Raw genomic sequence first — 16,887 nt, 5'->3', positions numbered from 1 at the left:
TGGGTGGGGGCTGGGTCTCTTCCCCCCCCCCCCCACAGCTGCTTCATACATCCCACAATGCCTTTCCCTTACTACTGCGAAGCTTTGACCATTCCCACAATGTGAGGAATTAAGGAGCAGAGGATGCCTCTCAAGGGCAGATGCCAGAGCTCCTGTATTAAAATGACCCCCGTAGCTTTTCTTTGCAGAAATAAAAACAAGTTTCCATTTCCCTTGTTAGAATTTGAGGTCACAGTCCAGTCCTTTAAAAAACCCAAATTTAAAAAATCAGAAACTTAGACTAGCTTTCCCTCAATCGTCTATCTCTAAATGTGTTGAACTACAACACACATCATCCCCAAGACAGCATGTTCTAAATTGAGGGCAAACCATGTGATGAAAGAAGCTGCATCACTAGAAACAAACAAAAAAAACTTTTCATGTGAGAAGCTGATTGACACCATTGGAAACAGAGCATGGACTTTTAGTATGACCTAATAGCACTCTTGTTATAGATTCTTGCAAACATAGAATCACATGTGAAACAATACTAAGGGTTACATACAGAAAGAAAATTAGGGGACACAATGTTGTTACCAAGAATTTTGGAGCCAGGTGGAAAGGAACCTTTCACGGGCCGAGTTTCTTCCAACCATTTTGGATGCTCTGCACATCAAAATGAAGGTGTCAACTATTTGGCCACTAGATCTTTGGGTATCCCAGTAAATGCCCTGCTGCTCTCCAAGGACTGCTGCTCATCCACATGCCACTCACTGCTTGACATTTATTATGGCAAAAACAGGATCTTAGTTTCTTGGATAAAGGATTGTCATCTTCCACAGTGGGTTAAAGCACTGAGTTGCTGAACTTGCTGACTGAAAGGTCGCAAATTCGAATTCAGGGAACGGTGTGAGCTCCTGGTGTAGCCCCAGCTTCTGCCAACCTAGCAGTTCGAAAATGTAAGTAAATCAATAGGTACCGCTCTGGCGGTAGGTGACTACGGGGAATACCATTGTTTTGACTATGCGGATCTTTGTTGCCAGTGTGATGTCTCTACTCTTCACTATTTTATCGAGACTGGACATTGCTCTCCTCCCAAGAAGTAAGCGTCTTCTGATTTCCTGGCTGCAGTCTGCATCTGAGGCAATCTTTGCACCTAGAAATACAAAGTCTTCACTGCCTCCATATTTTCTCCCTCTATTTCTCAGTTGTCAATTATTCTTGTTGCCATAATCTTGGGTTTTTTATGTTTAACTGCAAGCCAGCTGTAAGTTGTTTATTATTATTATTATTATTATTATTATTATTAGCCATCCCCTGCCACGCATTGCTGTGGCCCAGTCTGGTGATCTGGAAAATAAAGTAATGAGAAAGTGTTGGTTTCTAATATATGTAATGTCTTTATGCTTGTGGGTAAACAGTATTTCTTGTTGTTTCTTTATCAGTGTTGATGTGGAGATTGTCTGGTTTGCCCACTCTGGAACATGGAACATATAATTGTCATTCTTTCGGGGTCCCTTTCAAATCCAGGATACTATATCTCTCTCTGTGTGTGAATCATATCTATCTATATCTATGGCTGGATGGCTCTTTGTCAGGAGGGCTTTGATTACATTTTCTTGCCCTGATGAAGGGAGTTGGACTGGATGGCCTTACGTATTTTCTGTTGGCCATGGGGGTTCTGTGTGGGAAGTTTGGCCCAATTCTGTCATTGATGGGGTTCAGCATGTGCTTTGAATATAGGTGAACTATAAATCCCAGTAACTATAAATCCCAAATGCCAAGGTCTATTTTCCCCAAACTCCACCAGTGTTCACATTTGGGCATATTACATTTTTATTTATATAGATTACTAGCCGTCCCCTTCCACGTGTTGCTGTGGCCTACATGGGGTTCTGTGAGGGAGATTTGGCCCAATTCTATCGTTGGTGGGGTTCAGAATGCTCTGTGATTGTATGTGAATTATAAAGCCCAGCAACTACAACTCCCAAATGTCAAGATTCTATTTTCCCCAAATTCCACCAGTGTTCACATTTGGGCATCTTGGGTATTTGTGTAGAGTTTGGTCCGGATGCATCATTGTTTGAGTCCACAGCGATCTCTGGATGTAGGTGAACTACAACTCCAAAACCAAAGGACACTGTCCACCAAACCCTTCCAGTATTTTCTGTTGGTCATGGGAGAACTGTGTGCCAAGTTTGGTTCAATTCCATCATTGGTGGAGTTCAGAATGCTCTTTGATTGTAGGTGAACTATAAATCCCAGCAACTACAACTCCCAAATGACAAAATCAGTTTTTTGAGTGAAGGACATACATTGGGTTGTTAGGTGTCTTGTGTCCAAATTTGGTGTCAATTCGTCCAGTGGTTTTTGAGTTCAGTTAATCCTACAAACGAACATTACATTTTTATTTATATAGATAGATAATTATTATTATTACCTGTGAAGAACCTTTGAACAATGATGGTAATGCCAGGGCCTTGTTGATCAGGAGACATTGACCTGAAAAGTCATTAGGGGGGTGGGGGAGAAATTTCAACCACTCCCCCCCTCCTTTTTTTTCCTGGCCAGGGTCCTGCTTCCCAGGTAATCCTCAGAGCTGGAGATGCTTGTCACATTGGGAGGGAATGTGGTGTCATTTGCAAACTTGAGAGGAGGAGGAGGAGCCCTTGGCCTGCCTGCTTGGAGGATGGATGGGGGCACCCCCAGTCAGCCGTGAGAGGGAGCAGCCAGGCCGAGGAGCCACGTGAGGGCCTGAGGGAGCCTTCTCCCTCTCTCTCTCTCCTCTCTCTGGAAGCAGCCATGGCCCGCCGTCGCCTGCTGCCTCTGCTGCTGGGCTGCTGCCTGGCGTGGCGCTGGGGCCGGAGCGGGGCCCAAGAGGCGGCCGGCGGAGGAGGAGGAGGAGGCGGCGAGTACTGCCACGGCTGGGTGGGCGTCTCAGGCCGCGCCGCCGAGGGCTTCCTCTGCCCGGAGCGCTTCGACGCCGCCGACGCCACGCTCTGCTGCGGCTCCTGCGCCTTGCGCTACTGCTGCGCCGCCGCCCAAGCCCGCCTCCAGCAGGACGCCTGCACCAACGACCCCCGCGCGCCCCACGCGCCACTCCCGCCGCCGCAAACGCGTGAGTGTTCTCATTCCCTGACAGGATCTTTCCCCTTTCTGTCTCCTCCCGAGGGCTAGGCATAAGAATACCGTTAGAGAAGCAGACCGCGCTTCTCTGAAGCCCGCGTGCATGCCTGGGAAACTAGACAGCTGTTTTCTGGGCGCGCGCCCTTCGCGCCTCAAGGCTTGGCTAAGGACTTTTGCAAACCTTCACAAGACTGAAGGATAATTGCAGCCCAACTCTGCAGAAGAACGAAAACAATATGTCCCTTTTTAACCCCCACCCCACCCCAAAAAACCAGGGACCCTGCCCAATGGAGGCCAGGCACCTGATTTCTATATCTATTCTTGGTTTTTGGTTTTTTTTTGGGAGGGAAATAAGCTCAGAAACTTTAATTCTTTTAATCTGCCCACAGTGGTAGCTGTACAAAATCCACACTGAACAGCACTGTGGACGCAGGGCAAAAACCCACCCAAAAAATAGGGACCCTGCCCAATGGAGGCCAGGCACCTCATTTCTATATCTGTTCTTGGTTTTTTTTTTTTGAGGGAAATAGGCTCAGAAACTTCCATTCTTTTCATCTGCCCACAGTTGGTAGGTGTACAAAATCCACATTGAATAGCACTGTGGACGCAGGGCAAAAACCCACCCCAAAAAACAGGGACACTGCCCAATGGAGGCCAGGCACCTCATTTCTATATTCTTGTTTTTGGGAAGGAAACGGGCTCAGAAACTTAAGTTCTTTTCATCTGCCCACAGTGGTAGCTGTACAAAATCCACATTCAACAGCAGTGTGGGCGCAGGGCAAAAACCCACCCAAAAAAAACAGGGACCCTGCCCAATGGAGGCCAGGCACCTGATTTCTATATCTGTTCTTGGTTTTTTTTGGAGGAAAATGGGCTCAGAAACTTCAATTCTTTTCATCTGCCCACAGTTGGTAGCTGTACAAAATCCACATTGAACAGCACTGTGGACGCAGGGCAAAATCTCACCCAAAAAAACAGGGACCCTGCCCAGTGGAGGCCAGGCACCTGATTTCTATATGTGTTCCTTTCTTTTCGATGGAAACGGGCTCAAGAACTTCAGTTCTTTTCATCTGCCCACTGTGGTAGCTGTATAAAATCCACATTGAACAGCAGTGTGGACACAGCCATATAACCCTTCCACATCAAGTCAGAAAATCCCATAGTATCTGCTTTGAACTGGGATCTCTGAGGCGCCTTCCACACCGCTGAATGAAATCCCAGTTACCTCACATCTTGGCTTCCTGCCGTAACTTGACCTCTGCACTTTGTACTATAACAGGGGTCCTCAAACTTTTTAAACAGAGGGCCAGGTCACAGTCCCTCAAACTGTTGGGGGACCAGATTATAATTTGAAAAAAAACCCATGAATGAATTCCTCTGCACACGGCACATATTTGTAGTGCAAAAACACTTTAAAACAATACAATAATTAAAATGAAGAACAGTTTCAACAATATAAACTTATTAGTATTTCAGTGGGAATTGTGGGCCTACTTTTGGCTGATGAGATAGGATTGTTGTTGTTGTGTGCTTTCAAGTCGTTTTAGACTTAGATTGACTCTGAGCAAGGGCTGGGTAAATGACCTTGAAGGGCCACATCCTGCGCCCAGGCCATAGTTTGAGGACCCCTGTACTAGAATATATCCCTATCTCATCCTGATTTTAGTAGTTTTAGTATCTTAGTTTTTATCTTGCACATGTGGCCCGCTCATTGTTATGTTATATTATTTTATTTTATTGTGTATAATTTTGCTTTATTGTTTTTGTACTCATATGTTGTATGTATTTTACTGTGTTGTTACTGTGTTTTGGTTTTACTTTAATGTAATATGCTGTTGGGCTTGGCCTCATGTAAGCCGCCCCAAGTCCCCCTTGGGGAGATGGTGACGGGGTATTAAATAAAGTTTATTATTATTATTATTATTATTATTATTATTATATATGGCAACGTGGACTCGGATAACCCTGTTCAAAACAGATATTGTGGGATTTCCTGTCTTGATATTCTGGGTTATATAGCTGCTTGGAAGGGCTCTGAGTCCACATGGCTATATATTCCATTTCAAAGCAGAAAATGGGTGATTTATTCAGCTATGTGAAGTAAAGGGCCCTTTCCCACTGCCCTTTAGCCCAGCATTGTATCCCAAATTATCTGCGTTTAAGCTGCAGCCCCATCTACACAGCTGTATAAAATCCAACATTATCTGCTTTGAACTGAATTATATGGCAACGTGGACTCAGATAACCCGGTTCAAAGAAGATATTGTGGATTACCTGCCTTGATATTCTGGTTTATATGGCTGTGTGGAAGGGCCCTGGAAAAAAATGAGTTCCCATTGGCAGATCACCTGGGATAGACATAACCTGGAATCAGATCCTAGTATAGATGGGCAGTGGGGAAGCGTCCTCAGATAACCCAGTTCAAAGTGCAGATATTGTGGATTATCTTCTTTGACATTCTGGGTTATATCTCTGTGTGGAAAAGCCCTGTGAGAATTTTTATTTATTTGTTTGTTTATCTAGTATCTTTATTTATACCCTGCCTTTCTCCCCACACTAGGCAAGTTTAAAAAGGTGCAATGCAAAAGTTAAAAAGCAATTAAATAGTATCAGTGTAGTAAAAACAAAATTAAAATACAGAAGATAATACTAAAACGGCATTTAAAACTCATACCCACTCCCATCACCCCCTGAATTAAAAACCACAGCAACCCCCCCACTAGATTAAAACACCTTCAATGCCTTTTAGGAACTGAAAAAGCTATCAGAGCTGCAGACAAATAGCGCCGCTCGAAAAGAATTGGGAAAGGCTTCTTGGTTGCTTTTTTTAAATAAAGCAAATGGCCCACAGGCCTTCTTTTTGAGGACAAAATGTAAAACCGATAAGTTAATTGACCTTAAAATATCAGTCCAAAGAGCCAGGAGTTAGCAACATCTTCCTTAGTCACCATCTACACTGCCATATAAAATCCAGATTATCTGTTTTGAACTATGGCAGTGGAGATTCATATAATCCAGTTCAAAGCAAATAATATGGATTACCTGTTTTTATAATCTGGGGGATATGGCAGTGTAGAAGGGGCCATATTGAGAGCATATGTTTACATGAGGATCTGAAACCTTGAAGCTCACCTTGAACTTTAGGGTAGTTTGCAGTTAGTCCATCAAGGAAGCAACTTGTCACTTGTGGCTTTTTGGGTGTGCTTTGTTTATGTGACTTCTTTAACACGCACACAAACACATCTTGCCATAATGAAGTCTTGCGGGGCACTCAGATTTGTCGCTTATTCTGCTGAACAATCAGAATTAATCACTGGGGAAGGGAGAGTATTCAGCTTGCATTATATGAATCACGAATGGATTTAAACTCATAGCAAATGTATGTATGATAAATATCCAGAAGTTAGCCAGAGTTGTTGAGCCAATGAAAAAAAATGCCTCCGGGTCCAGAGCCTTCCCCAATTTTTCTAATATTTGATAGCTTTAGTATACTTAAGAAGTTTTGTCTCCTTTGTAGTAAGTCCGTACTTTTTTGTGCAGTCTCCTATTTCAAGTTCCAAAATGACTCTTTACACTAAAAATAAATGCAGATACACTTAGAAAAAAACATACTGCTTAAATGCAACTCTTAATCACAACGAAAATAAGCTAATTGACTCAATGGAAACTTGGTAAGCTAGTTTCATTGATTTGGCAAGTCTACTCTGGTACCAAGAGGTGAATTTAGGTTACTAATTGCAGCCTGATCATTCCTTGCAAGGGTTTGTTGAGTTCATTAAAACATACCCGTAAATTGATGGGGCAGGTTGCAATCCCCTGCCCAGGTGTTTAAGAGACTGTCCCTTTCAGTGGGGTTTTAGATGTAATGCCTTCACACACAGCAATTCCAGCACTGAGACAGAAGCATTGGGACATAAGTTTTCACATTATCATGGCAGTGCGAACCTGTCAGAAAAATATCCCAGCGTTTGTAGCACAATGCCTATGCCAGGACAAATTAAATAAAAATCCTCACCAGTAAGTTAACATTATTTTTTTCCAATCTCCCTGGGGTGGGTGGGGGGGGGGGGGGATAAATCAGGTGGGAGGAGAGAGGTTTCTTGCCAATGGTGTGGTGGTTATAATCTTTGGAAGGTAAGTCCAAAACTGGAGGCTCATAAGTTTAAATGTGCCCACTAGAAAAAGATGATGACTGGAAATGGTTACTTTTCGACAAGCAGAGCATGTTAAAAAGTGAAAATCCTTTGGAATTCTAGCAGAAAGCAAGATTTGCCATTTATAAATGACTTTTCAGTGTGATTTGGTCCAAAGGTAGGATGCAGATAGAATCAGAGATTAACAAATAGTGGAAATACTGTATATACTCGAATATAAGCCTAGTTTTTCAGCCCTTTTTTAGGCTGACAAAGTCCCCCTTGGCTTATATCTGAGTCAAGGTTATTTATTATTTTACTCTATTGTTGTTGTTGTTATTGTTGTTATTATTGTTGTTGTTGTTGTTATTGGAAACACAACAAGATGAGTCCACTGCAGACACTCTGCTGGCTGTTGTATTGGATCACATGTTGGACACTTCTCCTTCTCCTTCTTATTATTACAATTATTATTTTACTCTATTTATTGTTATTACATTATTTTTTACTCTACTATTACTGTTAATATTTTACTCTATTATTATTATTACATTTATTATTTTACTCTCTATTATTTTTGGAAGGATAAGGAAGCACATTTACATTGAGAAGGTTAGAATAATGGTTTAATCAGAGTTGGGCAGTCTTATCTTAAATTAGTTTTATGTAAATATTCAAAAACATTTAACCTACCGATGCCTCAATTAATGCAATTGTATTGGTATCGATTTTTATTTTGAAATTTACCAGTAGCTGCTGCATGTCTCACCCTCAGCTTATACTTGAGTCAATCCATTTCCCCAGTTTTTGTGATAAAATTAGGTGCTTTGGCTTATATTCGGGTCGGCTTATACTCGAGAATATACGGTATTTAACGACAATAGAATGGGAGAAAGTAAAATCAAGCTCCTGTTCTGTTACTGAAATATCCCAGACTGAACATGTGTTTGGAGGCAACAGGAATCCATGGCTGCCTTTTTGAACCACAGTTTTCTACCTGTCTCTAAGTTTGGTCAACTTTTGGGGTGATAAAAAATTAGATCCCTTTCGCTTGAGCGTTTTTTACGTTGATGTAGAAGTTGACTGGAAAAAGAGGGTTGAATCTGGGTGATTTAAGGATATGTACGCATGCAGTTAGCCATACGGCTTTAGCTAAACCATATCAATGAGTTCCTCAGTGAGTTAGAGACAGTTCTGGTGTTGTGATTATCATGTGATCATCTTGGTGAAGCCCTTTTTATTCTGAAGAATTTAATTCTTCTTCAACATACAAATGATTCATTCCCTCCTTCTTTTTGTCCAGAACCAATCTATGTGCCATTTCTCATCGTTGGATCGATATTTATCGCTTTCATTTTTGTGGCCTCCTTTGTCGCTGTTTATTGCTGTACGTGTTTAAGGCCCAAACAAACTTTGCAGCAGCCAATGCGATTCTCCCTTCGAAGCTACCAGATGGAGACTTTGCCCATGATCCTGACCTCAGGTAGCTTAAGGACTCCGTCGAGGCAATGCAGTTCTGCAACTAGCTCCGGTTGTGCTGCTGGCTCTGTCCACAGGTTTTCCTTGGCCAAGCCAGAGTCTGGGTGCCTCGCGACCTCTTCGCCTCCGCCTTATACAGCTGGCTGTTTACCGATGGGCCATTCTGTCAGCCTCTCTCAGCCTTCTGGATTTTTGGTGTCAGCACCATACTTCTCATATCCTCTTGACTCGGAGCCATCTCCGAATGGAAAGAGTACTACAGATCTGAGCTAGAAAAGCATTTCTGAAGCAACACGTTTGCAAAGAAGCACAATGAACTTTATGAGGTTTTCATTGTTGGACTTTCTGGTGATGAGATTGAAAACCACTTGACTGTGTGAGTTGCCCTTTTTCAAAGTGCACATTCTTGCAGGAAATGTTTAAAAGCAGCATGGATTTGAAAATACCTATCTTCACTTTTTCACTGTGATGTTATGTTGCTTCCTAAACTCTTACTTTCAAGTTTGTGTTTAAAACTATGCATCTAATAATGTGAACAAAAACCCTGCATATACGAGTAGAATACTGCTTTAAAACTGTGATCCTGTACGCACTTAATTGGGAATATGAATGAAGTGAATTTTAAAAATTTGCATTTTAATATAAATACTTCTTTAATACACAGGATTTACATGGCTTTTGGACTTTTCAAATGCTGTGATAAAGCGTTCCGATAAACAATGCTGGAATTAAGAAAATAACACAAAGTGCCATATATTAGAGGACCATGTTTACAGCAAGGACATACTGTATTGCTAGATCTGCAAACTGCTGTGTACACAAAAACTCCAAAATTAGGATGAAAGTGCATGCTAACATTAATGTGGATTTTAAAAGAAAACATTCACAAACTGATAAACAGGATTGAAAACCTGTACTTGAAAAAAATTAGATGTTCTGAAAAGAGAAACAGATTAGTTTGTCTTTACTTGCCCCATTTTTCTCAGGTGGGGAGTTTTGGTATTATGATTATTATGTGATCATCTTGCAATGATTCTAAAAGTGTTAAAAGTAAAGGACAATTGCATTCTGGTTCTTGTATTTGTTTGGAAAATGCAAATTAGTTTTGTTTCCATCCAGATGGGTGAGAAATGTAACTCTCATCCTTTTTGACCAGACATATATAGGATTGTGCTGTTAGCAACTAAACGAGATTCTTTAAGTGTTGAGCACTATTTTAGTGGGAATTTTAAATACATGTTTAACTCTCTTTAGTTTCAGGGATTGGAACAAAATAAGCTGGTTTGTGCTCAGTATTTAATTTTTTAGAAAGCCAACTGTTTTGAAAACATTGGAGGCTTTTAGAAACATATTATAAAGGAAAAGTTTTGTAAGCAAGTGCTGAAAGCTTGGGACACTAAGCTAACAAATTATAAAATAAGAGATTAATGGTTATGACTCCCAGACATTTTTAAGATACGTAATGCTGAAATATGGACACTTAAGATACTATTCCATGGGCAATAACTTTAGGGTTTGCCAAATAGAACTCAACAGGACTTTCATCTGAATAGAGAAGTACGGAATGCTGTTGCACTAATTCAGTCGTAAAACTTGATGTGCTAGAAAAAACAAAAACAAAAAATAGATACAGTATTGGGAAGGTTGTCTTGAATGGGAGACAGTACAAAGATTGTGCCAGGACAATACTGCACATGAAAAGATTTCCAACCTTACTCACAGATTCAGTAAAAGATAAATAGGATTGCAACATCAGTAATGTATTAGAAACACAGCAGGATATTTTACTAATAGGAGTCCCCGGTGGCACAATAGGTCAAAACCCTTGTGCTGGCTGAACTGCTGACCTTAAGGTTGGCGATTTGTATCCCGGGAGTGAGGTGAGCTACTGTCTGTCAACTCCAGCTTCTCATGCAGGGACATTAGAAAAGCCTTCCACAGAATGGTAAAACATCCGGGCATCCCTTAGACATCCTTGCGGATGGCCAATTCTCTCACACCAGAAGCTACTTGCAGTTTCTCAAGTCACCCCTGACATGATTTTTTTTTACTAATAAGTAATTTTTCATTAGAATTATGGACATGTTCTAACATGTAACAATGCTTACCAAAATATGAAGTATCTTTACTGACTGTCCAGAGTAATACATTAAAATGCTAAAGTAGTAAAAATTTTACAGAATTATTAAGAATATATTTATTGTGTTTTCTTCTGTGACTTACAAAACAAGTTGGGCAAGTGGTCTTAATTTTTATTTGTAAAATTAGTGCTATGTGAAAATAATTCAAAAGGGGAACTGTAATGGACAATGTGTTGACAACGTTAACAATGTTTAGTAGTCACAGGTGTTCTAATAACTGGTCTGTGATTGAAATTATATTTCAGTTATTGCATACATTTATATTTTGAATAAATAAAACTTAATTTACTCTTTGACAATTTTGTTTGATTTGAAGATTATAAAGTTGCCTGTAAGACCTGAACTTATTACATTGTGAAACATGAAAAATGTAAAGGTCAGAAATTGAGTTTAAATATCTGTGTGAATTACTTATCCTCTAAATTTAAGCATTTATGCAGAAGGAACATTCTAATTAAACAAAGAACCACTTTTCTTCAAAATAAGCCTGCAGTCTTTTCACTATTGTGCTTAATAGTGCTTTCTGAGTCTTCATATATACAATCAGCCTGCATATGTTAAGGCAATTTGATTAAATTCAAAAATGCAGCACGGAAGAGGGCAAATGTGGCCATATTTCTGCACAGACAACTTTTTTTTTTACTAGAATCCTGGCTACTGGAACTCAGCATTGAAGTTTTAGTCTGTAAAAATACACTGAGAACTGTGCTGAAAAGTTGTTTGGTATTTCAGACATGAATTCTTAGGACAACTTTGGATGCAGTCATTTTTATCATTTGGTGTCTTTAGAAAATAGGTCGCATGGGAGCTCTGCAGTGTTTTTGAATGGGAAGCTTAATTCCCATAATAAAAAGGTGCTGAAAACTAATGTTGATCAGGACAGTGTTTGGTAACGATATCATTCCAATCTCAAAGTTTGTATTTAACCTTAGGCTTAGCTCCCAGTCCTCGTTGTTTGGCTATGTTTAAATGTATGCAGAAGGAATTTATGTAGACTCAGAAAGATTTTTATGCAGAAAGATTTTCCCAGTTATTTCTTCTTGTAGCTCCTGATGCCTTTTCCCAAGAGCTGTTCTTAAGGATCAGGAACTCTTCAAATGATGTCCAAGATGGTATGTGGTGCCGCTTTGAAAACCTCCTTGTGCTGCATAGTATCTTACGCTTACATAATTGGCGCCACGATTTAAGCCCACATAGGCAGTTTTCAGACTTTTACTGGATGACTTTCAAACAGGTTGTCAATTCTGCAGTTGATATATGATGAAATGTAATCTGGTCTTCATTTCACTTAGATATTGCCCCAAAAGTTTTCGTAGTATGAGCTTTTGATTTCAGAATATACTCGTATATGCTTCTGAGCAAATCCTTGAGCATGTTTAATTGATCTCATATGGGGGGCATTAATAACAGCCCAACCAAAAAAAATAAATAAATTGGTGTCTTGCTTTTTAGGCCTTATCCTGGGGTTCTATTGAGTACTGATTCAGAAAATTGCATTGGATAGACCAAATAAGCTTCAGTTTCTTAGATATGGTTATGATTTTCTATGAGTGAGCAGATGAAGACTGTATGTAGCATATGGTCTGTATCTCAAAAACTAGAACCGAGAGGGGAAAACTGGTGCCGTTTTTGGAATCAGCAGGTCAAATATACCCAGAAATAGAGTTAACATTTGAGGTATCAAAATGTGTGTTGGCCAGTGTAATTGGTTTTGGTGATTAGTGCAGCTTCTGGATTTGAACATTGGCATTACTTTACTGTTAACTGCCTGGTCTTGTGATTCATATCCAGAATGAGCCCCATTTTATTCTCACTAAAACCTGAAATTTGGAAATTCTGTAATGTTGACCTGCCAAACTTTTACCCTCTGTGTCAGGAAGAGCTGAATGAAACTTCTTTCAATCAAACCTTAGCATTGACAGAATGAGGAAGCAGATAGATGCATAAAAAGGTAAGCAGCCAATTTCTGTTTAATTCTGTTCTATACGTCTGGAAGCTGGTGGCAAAGATACAGAGTTCATCCAAGACTGCTTATCAACTTCCTAAAGGAATTGCAACAACGAGATAGTTGCAGATGTAGGTGTATTGTCAACAATCTAGAGAACTAGATCTTGGCTTGGCATTGGAAGAGCTGTAACATCCAAACTAACTGCATTCACCATTCTAAGCACAAGATCTGCAAATTGTTTGACATCCTCTGGTGGACAGGAGTGCTGGGTTATCTACTATCCCCAAAGAGAATTATGTAAAGGTGACAAAAACTCAGGCAATGACATGTCAGAATCATAAGAAGAATCTGAAAGCTATCCAGGTAAAGTTTCTGATGAGAATGAGTAATGGATGAAGTTGGAAGTTAGATCCCAATAAATTATATAAAAATATATTATGGAGCTGCAGCAGCAAAACTAATACCTACAGATTAAGTATAAACCATGGTGGTAACTATGGAAGTTCAACATGTCCCTTCTTCTCTACTGCCCCCAAGAAAATGATATAGTAAAATTTTGACAGCCCCCTAAATATTTTGCATCAGTAGTTTAATAGTGGCTTGAAAACCATAATTTGGTGCATCATTTTTAATTTATTTATCTGTAAATGGTGTGGTAGTAGTGTATAATAGCAATCCTAGATGTTTTGATGGATCTGATTTTTAGCTATGTGCCATACTTTAAACTCTTGCTGTTGTAAGATATCACCACTTTGCTTTTGCTGCATTTTCTCCTTCATGGCAATCTAGGCTTTTGAAATTATGCTATTGCTAGCTTTTAACTTTATTGTTCCTTTTTAAAACCCACTATAGGAAGTTCTAGTGCCTATCAAAATTCAGGAACAATTTATAATAACCTTATCATTTTGCCTTAAATTTGAACAAACGTGTAAGTGCTCATATTGGTATCCAAACTTATGATTTTGACTATGACCAGTTTTAAAAGGCATAGGAAGAAGGGACTGTGACTGGGGTTTATAATAACACTAGCTGTCCCCTGCCACACGTTGCTGTGGCACACATGGGGGTGCTTTGTGGAAGGTTTGGCCCAATTCTGTCATTGGTGGGGTTCAGAATGCTATGTGATTGTAGGTGAACTATAAATCCCAGCAACTACAACTCCCAAATGTCAAAATTCTATTTTCCCCAAATTCCACCAGTGTTCACATTTGGACATATTGAGTATTTGTGTAGTGTTTGATCCCGATTCATCATTGTTTGAGTTCACAGTGCTCTCTGGATGTAGGTGAACTACAACTCCAAAACCAACTCCAAAGCCCAGCAAACCCTTTCAGTATTTTCTGTTGATCATGGGAGAACTGTGTGCCAAGTTTGGTTCAATTCCATCGTTGGTGGGGTTCGGAATGCTCTTTGATTGTAGGTGAACTATAAATCCCAGCAACTACAACTCCCAAATGACAAAATCCATTTTTTTAGTGAAGGACATACATTTAGTTGTTAGGTGTATTGTGTCCAAGTTTGGTGTCATTTTGTCTAGTGGTTTTTGAGTTATGTTAATCCCACAAACGAACATTACATTTTTATTTATAGAGATTGGTATAATGGAGGGAAGGAAGGCATGGGAGGATGGGATTGTAAAGGGGTTTATAATTACAATTGTATAATGGAGGGAAAGAATGCATGGGATGATGGAATTGTGGCAAAGGGGTTTGTAATTACACTGGTATAATGGAGGGAAAGAAGGCATGAGAGGATGGGATTGTGGCAAAGGGGTTTGTAATAACACTGGTAAAATGGAGACAAGGCGGGCATGACAGGTGAGAGAACACATTGTGCTCTTCTACACGTACCATAGGCTCACTACCACTGCCCTATAACATCTATCTTGCAAAACAGTACTGACTTCTAATATCCTTCCAAGCGCAATTTAAGGTGCTGGTGTTGACCTACTTTCAAAGCCCTAAAGTATCTGAAAGATCACCTCCTCTTATACGAATCTGCTGGGAATTGGAGATCCCCGCTGCATGTCCCAACAGCTTGTGGAATTAGTTTGGTGAGTACATGAAACACCCAATGTTCTTTTTAGTTATACCTCTATCCAAGGCGTTTTGGCTGGAACCATCTTTTGAAAACTTCTGGCAAGCAATGCTGTTCTGCATGGCATTCAGTGTTTGAAATTGCTGTTTTAACTGTTTAAAAACGGGATTCCATTATTGTTTTTAAATTGCTTCTAAGTTCTTTAAAGGAATATTTTAAGTTGTTTTAAAATGTTTTTAATCTCTAAACTGTTTTAATTGATTTTTATTTGTGTATCGCTTTGGATGCCCTCATGAGACCAGAGGTGATACAGAAATACTTTGAATACATACATAATAAATAAACTCTCACCAGCCTTGATAACTATAGTCCAGGGTGGGGATGATGGAAGTTGTAGTTCAAGATATGAAGGGCTCTATTTTTCTCTTCACTGCTTTGGAAGAAATAATTATTTGTTAGTTAAACTGCATTATAGCGTTTTGTACTTTTTTCCTGTGAGACACAGTGTTGCTCACCTCATAAGAGAAAAAAACCATTTCCTTCTGATTTTCATGTAAAAGCCGGTATTCTTATCTGTGTATTTTTTTACAGCTTTATCCATTTGTATTTTTTCTATTAGAGTGCCTTGGGTGCACAAGAAAAAAGTGTAGAATTTTTCAAAAAGAAAATGCCAATTTCACAGGACTAAAATGCCAGTTATACTTCTCATAATAAAACAGTAATGATAAAATATCAAATTTCAACATATGATATTTTTTATCTACATTGTTTTAACTGACTTCAAAATTAGAATAACAGGAAATACTTCTGAGAAACGGGGTTTGAAGTGTAGAGAAAATGGCAGAGTTCATTATATTTAATGGCAAGGTTTTATTTTTTTTAACAATTAGACAAAACATTTAAAATTTGCAGTTCAGAACATGCACATTCACAAAATGCCAATGACATGTAACACTGCATCAAACTGAATATATTACTAAAATTTAATAACTTTATAAAACAGTGCATTTAACATCCATTTAAAACTAAACCTGAGGAAAACTACCATACACATTGAGTAAAAACCTTTCCATTCATGCAGCTTCACAATTTCCACAGCAGTTTCAGCAGTAATGGTTTAGTGGAGCTGGAAATCCTACGGTACTTTGAATGCAGTCTTAACTTTTATATAGTGCCTCTGCCTTTTGTGGCAGCATGAATATCAAGTTGCAGTAGAAAAACAATATTAATGCATTATGGCTTCAATTGTTGAACAGGAAAAACACTGAAACATGATTTTACTTTTACACATTTGCGTTACAGTTTTGCAGATACAAAATATTGAATGAATGCAAAAATAACTGTTGAAATAACCTGTAAAACACAAGCTGCCCCCATAAGTTGAGAGACTGAGCAATCCAGTTAACTCACTGAATCTTGCACACATTTTGTAATACTATCAACATATATATGATCTTTGAAATTACATTTAATGCTAATAAAATTAAATTGGTAACTCAGTTGTTTACTCAACATTTACTTTTGCCTACCAAATGCATACATTTTGATGCATGTTTCAGCAAAAGGAAAAGAAATAATGAGCTTTATAGCACAAACATGCATCAGTTCAGATTCACACTGTGATGTATTAACTCATGCAGACTGGTTGATAAAACCTACCAAAACAACAACTGGTTTTGCATAATACATAACTCAGTAGAAAAAGAGGAGAGCTAATTATGTGATCCTATTCTCTAGCAAGTAATTGAACAATAATTAAATGATGAAAAAAGATGTCTTCCCATGTGAAACTGTATTACGTTTCTTTAAATATTTCCTCTATTTTATACAACTAGAAAGTTGTTCAACTATAAATTTGTCAAAAATTGTTTGCAAAAATAAATCTTAACACTAAGAAAAACAAGTCCACTTATGGCTTCTCGAAGTATTTCCAATTAGCTGATATTCTGGTAAGGTACTACATTCTCACAAGTAATTATAAAGAATAAAAGTGTAGACATTGTGTCAATTGAATGGCACCATTTTCATTCAACTTGTGAACTAT

The 16,887-nt window shown here is 39.1% G+C and overlaps 1 protein-coding gene across 1 annotated transcript; it reads left to right on the top strand.

Moving 5' to 3' along the window:
- Positions 1 to 2,677: 2,677 nt before the first annotated feature.
- Positions 2,678 to 10,759, top strand: SHISA3 (shisa family member 3). The gene is made up of 2 exons (XM_060778459.2): positions 2,678 to 3,097; positions 8,542 to 10,759. Exons 1-2 carry the CDS (start codon positions 2,782 to 2,784, stop codon positions 8,988 to 8,990), a joined length of 765 nt encoding a protein of 254 aa, XP_060634442.2. The 5' UTR covers positions 2,678 to 2,781; the 3' UTR covers positions 8,991 to 10,759.
- The last annotated feature ends 6,128 nt before the right edge of the window (positions 10,760 to 16,887 follow it).

This window comes from Anolis sagrei, chromosome 5, assembly GCF_037176765.1.
Source record: "Anolis sagrei isolate rAnoSag1 chromosome 5, rAnoSag1.mat, whole genome shotgun sequence".
Lineage (NCBI taxonomy): Eukaryota > Metazoa > Chordata > Lepidosauria > Squamata > Dactyloidae > Anolis > Anolis sagrei.
Note: the sequence above shows the minus strand (reverse complement) of the source record. Positions and strands in the feature narration are given on the sequence as shown.

Coding starts and splice junctions, on each gene's coding strand:
- SHISA3 (XM_060778459.2), top strand. CDS start 2,782: ATGGCCCGCCGTCGCCTGCTGCCTCTGCTGCTGGGCTGCTGCCTGGCG. Junction 3,098..8,541: donor ACTCCCGCCGCCGCAAACGC/GTGAGTGTTCTC, acceptor CTTTTTGTCCAG/AACCAATCTATGTGCCATTT.